Source organism: Arachis ipaensis, chromosome B05 (genome assembly GCF_000816755.2).
Source record: "Arachis ipaensis cultivar K30076 chromosome B05, Araip1.1, whole genome shotgun sequence".
Taxonomy (NCBI): domain Eukaryota; kingdom Viridiplantae; phylum Streptophyta; class Magnoliopsida; order Fabales; family Fabaceae; genus Arachis; species Arachis ipaensis.
Genome location: NC_029789.2, coordinates 8,359,197 through 8,368,530, shown reverse-complemented (window position 1 = coordinate 8,368,530; position 9,334 = coordinate 8,359,197). Strand labels below are relative to the sequence as shown.

The 9,334-nt window shown below is 34.8% G+C and overlaps 1 protein-coding gene across 1 annotated transcript; it reads left to right on the top strand.

Moving 5' to 3' along the window:
* Positions 1,403 to 5,807, top strand: LOC107640069 (CLK4-associating serine/arginine rich protein). Its single transcript, XM_021123569.1, has 13 exons — positions 1,403 to 1,692; positions 2,129 to 2,167; positions 2,272 to 2,414; positions 2,636 to 2,711; positions 2,928 to 3,222; positions 3,320 to 3,429; positions 3,544 to 3,591; positions 3,709 to 3,918; positions 4,185 to 4,286; positions 4,546 to 4,673; positions 4,844 to 4,982; positions 5,308 to 5,463; positions 5,564 to 5,807. Exons 1-13 carry the CDS (start codon positions 1,589 to 1,591, stop codon positions 5,586 to 5,588), a joined length of 1,575 nt encoding a protein of 524 aa, XP_020979228.1. The 5' UTR covers positions 1,403 to 1,588; the 3' UTR covers positions 5,589 to 5,807.

Below are 9,334 nucleotides of genomic sequence, written 5' to 3'. Positions count from 1 at the left end.
ATTCTTTTTTTAATTGAGGTAAATGGAATAGAATATTGTAATGGATGTCATCGTCACTAGCTAGTCAATGCTTGGAGTTTGTATCATTTTAGCAATTACATTAAAAGAAATATATAGTAAAAATAAGATATACGTCACACAATGAATAGCAAAGTTGTTTTGACAAGTTACACTATAATATCAAGTGAAAATTGTCAGGATTTTGCTAGAGAATTAATTTGGTGTGTAGTCAATTATAGCCAATTCGCGAAAAATAAGTTAGTTATATAAAAAAAAATAAAACAACTTTTCACTATCTTAATTTTTTAAATTTTAAAATTAAAAACAAAAAAGAGTTAACTGAGTTGTTTATTATGCTATATTTGGTTCCAATAATTTCTCAAATTGCCTTTCAGATCAGTCAACAGTGTTCACGAAAATTAAAATAGCTAGGTCCCAAAGGAGTAAAATGAAGAAATTAAATTAAAATATCCTGCCCTAGCTAGATGATTATGCCTTAGGGCACATGCAACCCACCTCACCAGACTTGAGTGGTAGCAAATAGCAATGCATCATCAACCCCTCATGATGATGGAAATATATAACCACCATCAACTTTGTGGACCAGATAACATCTCTCATACAGATATTTTTCTTAAAAAACATATGTACATATATCTGAATTCAATTGCATTACATTGATATTGATATATAAGATGATGACTATTATTGCTGAAACTGTGATAAAGTTAATAATATCTAGAAAACCACACATTGGTCTAGTTGTCCATTGTATATTCCATGAAAAATAAATGACTAATTTGTTGCGGATGGTAGCTCTAGAATTTGAAGTTGGCCAATAAATTGCTATATATAGTAGGCGGAATTTGAACTCTTAACATTTACTTTAGTAAGTGAAGTAATTTCTCGATCAATCTAAGTTTATTAGTAGGTATTTTAATTATTAATGCAACTAGGTATCCTTTAAATATTGTCCTTTATTCAACCTTTAAAAGAGAGAAAAAATAAAAAATAAGTAGCTCCCCTTATTTTTTGAATAACTAATACGTAAAAATAAATATTTAAATTAATTAAATAATAATAAATTCTTAAAAAAATTGACTAAAGGATGAGAGTTAAAGGATAACTATTATTTCTGTTCAACTATCTATCATTTTCATGGCATTTTTATTTAAATACTCACCTTTTTCTTTTTGTACATACCATTTTTGTTGGTTAACAACAAAAATTGGGAAAGACATTAGTGTTTTTTTAACATGAAAAGACATTAGGTTTATATGCGAACAAAAATTGAGTCGTTTGGTCTTGATGGGCTAAGGCCCAAGAAGACTCCTACTGCCGTAAAAAAGGAGTTTGAATGGGTTGGGCCTGAAGAAATAGAAGGAGGGAGGTGGGGTTAGGGAGGAAGCGCCACGTAGAAGGAGGGAGGGAAGAAGGAAGAAGGGAGAAGCATGTGGAATTGGGAATCAACATTCTTCTCCCAATCAAAAGCCTCAATTCATTCTGGTGAGTGGTGACTGGTGTGTAATAATTCAAGCAAATTAGGGTTTGCAGTTGGGACTCTCGCTCCCATTATTTGGCGCCAAAGATGTGGCACGAGGCTCGGAGGTCGGAGAAGAAGGTGCACGACATGATGGACGCCGCTCGAAAGAGGGCGCAGAGGCGAGCCGTTTACCTTGCAAACCCATTTTCGTTATACATTAATCGCTGTTATGTTGTTCATCCCTATTAGCTGTATTTGGGTTTTGTAAATTGTAATATGAAAGCTGGAGCTTGAGCCATTTAAGATCACGGCAGAATTTATGGTGTTCATTGATTTGAATGTTGTAATTTACATGTCTACCTTACTAGGTGGGATCATTCTCCATTGGGCCACATTTATTTTATCAGAACAAAACTCTGCTTGCATATCGAATAATTTTATTATTTCCAATTCTGCATTTTTCAGAATCTTCTCCAAATGGTATACAACTATTTAAGATATAATGTTGTCAGTATAAACACATTGTTCTTCCTAATTAAATGCAAACACAAACCCTCCTCATGATTGTCTGTTTATATTTACTGAGTTTATTTTTTGTAGAACATTTACTGTTGTGCGCTGATTGATTATTTAATTTTGTCTCAGGATACCTTGGAATGGGAAACAGGATGTTTTGATTGACAGGTGAACAATTTCTCTACCCACCTTGATGGTTTCGGAGCTTTGATTGTAAGTGCATTTCTGTATATTTACAACGTGGGATTGACGGCAGTCGCTTGTCTTCACAGATTCGATGGACGTGCTCTCCTTGATTTCATCCGTGATACTGGACATAGGCGTATCCAGGAAAAGTCTGAAGAAGAAGAAGAATTAGAAGAGTTTGTTAATTTTGAGCGTTATCGGGATTTAATAAAGCATCGGCGTAGAGGATGTCGGTACTTTTTTATTTCTCGATGATGTGTTTGCTTCTAATGACCTTTAATAGTACATTTTTTGTTGTCGTTTTCTGTAACTTTTCTATTCCTTCAACATTCTTTATTCATGATAAAGAAATAAAAGATAAAAGGTTTCTTTTTTCATATGTGAAGCTGATTTGACTTATAGGGATCAATTTTGTAGTTGAATTTACAAACTAGGTTTTAATTTTGATAGATACTGATGAGGAGGCTCTGCAACATGTAAATCAAGAGATGGAGGCCAAGGCTGCTGCTCCATTTGCATCAGACAGGTCAAAAGAGATTCCTTTTGTTCTATATAATTTGTTCTTTCCTTGTTTTGATGCTCATCAAACAGAAGCTTTAGGCATTTATCCATAGAAATTGTTTCCAAACATGTAAAGCTAATTCTTTGTGGTTACTAACAGCATTTATCTGCAACATTGTTCTGTTATTGTTGTATTTCATCACAGTTGATCTTCTTTATTTATATTCATGCAAACTTGTAGAGCTAACACGTCACAACCTGCTGCAAACAAGGGATCGTACTCTCAGGTGGGATTTTCTTATGAAGGGAATGGAAAGGATGAATCCCAGATTTCAGATGATGAGGATGATAATGAGGAGGATGAAGATGATGAGGATGATGAGGATTTTAACAGTGATGATAGCAATGATGAAGGAATGGAAGTAATAGCTAAAGAATATGGGGTTAAAAGGTATGGTTGGCTTGTTTACATGGATAAGAAAGCTAAGGAGGAAGAAAAAAGGCAAAAAGAGGTGATCAAAGGTGACCCTGCAATTGTAAGTAAAAATCTGCATGTGATTATAAATATTATTTGGTTGTGTATGTTTCAAGATGAATATTTTGATATTGTTGTATATATTATGAATTTTGTAGAGGAAGCTGAGTCGTAAGGAAAGGAGGAAAGCTTCTCAGATTGAAAGGGAGAGAGAAAGAGAAGCAATGCGGATATCTGGAACGCGTGTGCAGCATCACGACCCATACCGGTATAAAATATTGATATTTGTGTTTTTCAGAATGAGCAAAGAGAATATGAACTCCTGCTCAACAGATTGCTCCTGTATACCTGTCTTAGTGTTGCATTCAATATTTACATGCAGGGAATCTAGACAAAGTCCCACGTATGAAGCTTATTCTCGATCTAGGAGGTATGTCTCTGTTTTCATACATCTGTTTGAGTGATATAATTTACGTTCGTTTTCTATCTCACTAGTACTCATCAGGCAAATCTTACTGGAGTGATGTTGTCTTTTGTCCTTTTAAAGGTCAAGGTCTAGATCACGGTCCTACTCTCCATCGTACTCAAGGCGCTACTCCCGTAGCGGTCATGCTGATGATATCCACCGAAGCAAACCGCGAACACCTAAAATAGAATACATTACTGAATTTGGGGGCTCTGGAGAAGCAAATGAACCCAGGCGGGAAGGATTTTCTCCACCACGATCTCCTCCATCTCAAGTTGATTCGTTAAACCGGTCGGAGCACTGGACCTTTAATTCTTGCCAAGATAGATTGGACAGTCTTTTGTCTGCTGCAGCATATCACCGTATTATTGCCTGAGGCAATTTTTTATGGTTTAGAATAGATCAGGGCTAGGATTGTCGGGGTAACTGCCAAGAGGAGGAGGGCGGAGGCTTCCTATATGAAGCTCATTGTTCCCTAAAATGAATTTTGCATAACTACTTGTCAGTTGCCTGAAAATATTGCAGTTGTTTTATCTGATACCTGAACTGTCTTGCAGGTCATCTTCTGGTTTCATACTGGAGGCTTTGCATGTTGATCCTGCTTCTGGTGTATCTATTGAAAAGGATAAGGGTGCTAAAGTCTCAAAGCCATCTGTAAGGTATGGCATCCCCTGCAATGTGTATCCCCCCCCTCCCCCAACCACAAAAAACAACACACACACACAAATAAATAAATATATGTGTGAAGGGAGATATATGATATGCTCTGTTATGGTTCTTGACCTGCTGGCTAAGGATACTGCAGAAAGTTTTTTCTAATTATACTTTTGTTTCTTCACCGTTGACGCCTCCTCTTTTCTTTTAAATGAGTTATGTGGATCTCTGTTCATTTTGTTATTGTTATTCTCTTCTCCACAGCACATCTTCAGCGCTAGCAAAATTGAAGGCAAGTGGTTCTGGAGGGTCTTTAAAACAACAAGGGGAGAAGAAAGAAACTCCACAAGAAAGGCTTAAAAGGATCATGAACAGACAACTGAACAAACAAAGTATGGTGGTTTGAGTGATTTGCTTTATTTGTACAAATGAAGAAATCTTCATCATCTGTGATATGGTGTATTCTTATTCATTTGCATTCTCTAATAATTCTCAGAAAAATGAGTAAGCATTCGATTTGTGTAAATCTGAAGCAGTTCCTAATGTGTGTTTGTATGTGCAGTTAAAAAGGATACAGCTGCAGAACTAGCTAAGAAAAGGGAGCAGGAGCGGCAGAGGCAGGAAAAGCTTGCTGAAACAAGCCGTTTGAATCGCTATAGGCGGCGTAGCCGCAGCAGAAGTTATAGCCGCTCTCCTCCAAGGTAGTCTTTGTACATGTAATGCGTATGTGTACTTAATGGAATCACAGGTTAAACAGTAAACTTTGATTTACTACTGTGGTTTTGCATTAAACTTTGATCAGTATGACCCAAGTTTGGTCTAGTTGAAATTCCTTGAGGAACATTAGTCTTTTATAGTCAAAGGCTTTTGTAATTGGTGTAACATTAGCATAAGATAATTAACGATAACTTTTGGGATTAATGACCATTTGAATAGGCTCTAGTTAATAAAATCATTGTTATTTCAGCAAATAAAGTCTGCTATTTTCAACCCTTTGGTTAAACACTACTATGCGAATAACTGCAGAAGATACAGGCATAGTAGAAGTCGTAGTAGGAGCAGCAGGGGTTCTAGGAGATATTATTCCGGTTCTCGCTCCAGGTCTCGGTCCCATTCTCGCACCATATCACGTTCGCGGTCCCGTTCCCGCTCTCGCTCTCCTTCGTATTCCCGCTCACCCAGGTACTGCTTTTATTTTCACTTGCCCTTGCCTTGAAATTTATGCTGCTGCATACTGGCATCATCTCAATCATGAAAGACTGATACAGAGTTGACATTTCAGAATGAGAAACCGATCGAGGCACTGATGGATGAATGCTGTGTGCATGTAGAAAGTCGGAGGAAGATTTGTGTGCGATTTATTTGTATATGATTTTCCTGCTCCCAAGTGTTCTACCGATGTGGTTAGTTGAGTTGTGCTGTTATTGTTAGGCAATATTTCTAAATCTGACAGTTAACCAGTTTGTTAATGTATATTCAACAATTGAGAACTTGTACGTTTATTTCCTTAGTCGTATAGGCACAAATTTATCATCGGCGAGAATCTCCGTTCTTAAAAATTAAAATTTAGAACTTAGTTTTATCAAACGAAATATGTTCTTTTTTTTTGGACAATCTCCAATCCTAGGTACCTCAATGGATTGGACAATCTCCAATCTTAGGTACACAAAATACCCACACACTCCTTATATTTTTACCATATTTTTTCCTAAATTGCAATCCTTAAAGTTTGAATCCTAGACCTTTGAGGTGGGGAGTGGAAAATATGCCATGTGAGCTAAAAGCTCATTGGCATCAAACGAAATATGTTCGACTATGGTTTTTCAATTAGTAGAAGTGCAACGATTTAATGGCAAGTCATGAGCTAATCAAAATATTATCCTGGTAAGTGGTAAGCCATGAACGCTGATCTTGGCAACCATTCATGCAAACCACATGGGTCATTCATGCGCCTCTTTGGGCCTTGTCATCGGTCACACTATATATAGAAATCTGTCAATTATGTGGACGTGAATATGGGAATGCTTGATAAGTTGATATTGATATTGCAGTTTAGAATTTTTATGCCTTTCCGGTTATCACTTTTCAAGCAGCAAAATAATAATGAAAATGTATTTCACTATTGTCTTAAGGCCCTTTTTATTTTTAAAACAACGGATTTTTGGCCAGTCCTACATATAATGGAGTATTACTATCTTATAAGTGGAGTATGCAAAATTGAACAACCTAAATCTTTCCAAAGGGACCAGTTTGACTATTAAACGACTTATAGTTAAGAAGAAAAATATTATCATAAATCTCAATAAGTCACGGATTTGAAGTTGTTTTGGAGCAGAGCCTATGCTATAATATAAGCTTCGAAGTTCTAACTTTAAAAAATAAAAGTAAAGTTTTGAAAATAGATGGAGGTGGGCAGAGTGAGACAGTGAGTGATGTGAATTATTATCAAGTGATAGAGTATGATGATAACGTGAAGACTCGTATTTTGTGGGTGGGTTGACGGTTGACCCTCGCCGCCCACACATCAATAATGCAAACACATTATTACCATTACCTTAATAAATGCTACCAAGATTTGCCTCCATGTGTTGCTCTGCTCTGTTACTACACATTACTATTATGTTTTCTAATCAAAGTTATTCTCAAAAGTAATAAACAAACAAAACTACCACTTAAAAGGAACCAAAATTCATGAGATTTCTCTGAGGCGGCTTTTTTATTCTTGATCTGTGCCACCGATGCCCTCAAAACAAGGCAAGTTAGTACTTATCCCTAACAATATCAATATCAATATCTGTGATTTCAGTTTAGATTCCACTGCTCACTGCTATGCTTCAAATTTCTTATTAAGGAGTATATGCAGTTTGCTTGGAATATTGAACAATCTCAATCAAACTAAAAACTATTTTCTTATCTTATCTATATAGTAATTGATGTTATGATACTGAGAAGAAAACCAATTGCAGAGGAAATAAGTGGGTGCTTTATCTGTGAGGGTCCACCTTCAGGGATAAGAGCCGATAGTTCTCATTAGTTGAGGTGTCCTTTCCCTATATACCATGGCCTAATCAATTCAGTTTAATTCTCGATCTTTATTTTTCTCTCTACAAATTAATTTGATTTTGACTATACCTTTCATGTTATGTGATTATGTAAGGAAGCACTCAACCCTATCATTATAATTTTTCTTTTGGTAGCTACAAATTAGATAAAATTATATACTTTAACAAGGATATATAAGACTCTTTCGCACCTTACATATCTTCTGATAATAAAGATGATTGTTACTAATTATCATGCAAAAACGAGTAAAATTCCAAGCTCAATAAAACAAATAAGATAAGCCAATAAAAATTATGACATCCAACCTCACAAAAAGCATTCCAAAGTCAAAAACCACCGCACACAAAAAACACACGACCAATTTTTACATTCTTATAAAAAAATTATAAAAAGTCGTTACACTATAGTCTCATTATTTCGAGCATAAAAAGAACAAGACACGTTGTCATGGCGTATATAACGGAGTACTAGTAAGATATTTACTATGATGTACGGACACTAACATAGATACAGGACATGACACATACGCCGACACACAAATTTTAAAATTTTACATGATACAGAGACACGCATACATATAAAATATAAAGTATTTTTTAGATAAACCGTAATGATATTTTAATATTTTATTGATATTAAAATATAAATTAATTTTTTTAATTATTTTTAATGTCTTATTTTAATTATATCAATAATAAATAATAATATATACTATATCTAAATTTATTTTAAGAATATATATTAAGAATAAGACCGGATACGCTGACACGTGATGGTATTTAGGTGTGTTCAAATGTGTTCGGAGAAAAATTTTTTATTTTATGTTGAGACACGGTTTAGACACAGCAGATACGCGTGCGGACAAGTGTCGGTGAGTGTCGTATCTAAAATGTGTTCGACACGTAGACACGGCAACTCAGCAAAATGTATGTACTTCATAGGATATTCATATATATATTTGTTCCTCTTATTCTTATCTAAGATATCTCTATAAATAATATGGAAAATACTAAATGGATTACCGAAAGATAGGTGTGAGCGTGAAACACATAATTGGGTTTGCAAATTGGCAATAAGGTACATGGCTTCTTTTCGTGACACTCTTGTTATCTTTTTGTCTTTTGCATTTCTTGAACAACACGGGATTTTTCTAGTATCCGAATGGTAAATAAAGCTATGCCATCAAACCTCACTTCTAAAACTTCACTTTATTCCATCTTTTTCGCACCGCACGCGTTCTTCTTCTGATCTTCACTTGTGAAAGTGACTCATTCATCACTCATCGCCATCCGTCTTCGTTATTCTTAGCTTTACTTGATAGTTGATACCCTTAATCCCATAAAAGCATTCATATTTGGAATATATAACAATATCTTTACAGTCACACGAGGGGACCCTAACTAATATTCTTGTTTAACACTCAAATATGTAATCTAGTAACCTGTGATTTGACATCACATTTAGCTATCTAGCTCTAGGGAAGAAGAATTAACAATTGGGTAGTAATTGGTACGCATTAGGCGACAATAATCTAAGTCCCTATGTCTATATCTCTCATGCTAGCTTTTAACGTTTTTGTTGGACTAGGTCTAGGAGATCCTTTTTTTTTAATATCATATTAATTAATTGGATACTAATTGATGTGAGGTTCTATAAGATTTATTTATGTTAAGAATGGAAATGATAAATAGTAGGAATGAATTGGCAAATTGCTAATTTGCCATTTATAAATAATTATGTTATTTATAAATCATTTCATACTAGCACTGCTGAATTGAAAATTTTATGTCATTTTAATATTTTCATTTAGGGTAATGCTAGAAAGAAAAAAAAAATAGTCAAAATTTACCTTATTTAACATTTATTAATTGTCACAACAATTAATGAATGCTAAATAAAATAAATTATTTCTGTTTTCGACTAATTTTCTTTTGTTATCAAATATTTTCGTCCATTTATTTGTATTTCCTTTTCCCTTGTCCTAGCTAGC

Coding starts and splice junctions, on each gene's coding strand:
- LOC107640069 (XM_021123569.1), top strand. CDS start 1,589: ATGTGGCACGAGGCTCGGAGGTCGGAGAAGAAGGTGCACGACATGATG. Junction 4,674..4,843: donor CAGACAACTGAACAAACAAA/GTATGGTGGTTT, acceptor TTGTATGTGCAG/TTAAAAAGGATACAGCTGCA. Junction 5,464..5,563: donor TCGTATTCCCGCTCACCCAG/GTACTGCTTTTA, acceptor TTGACATTTCAG/AATGAGAAACCGATCGAGGC.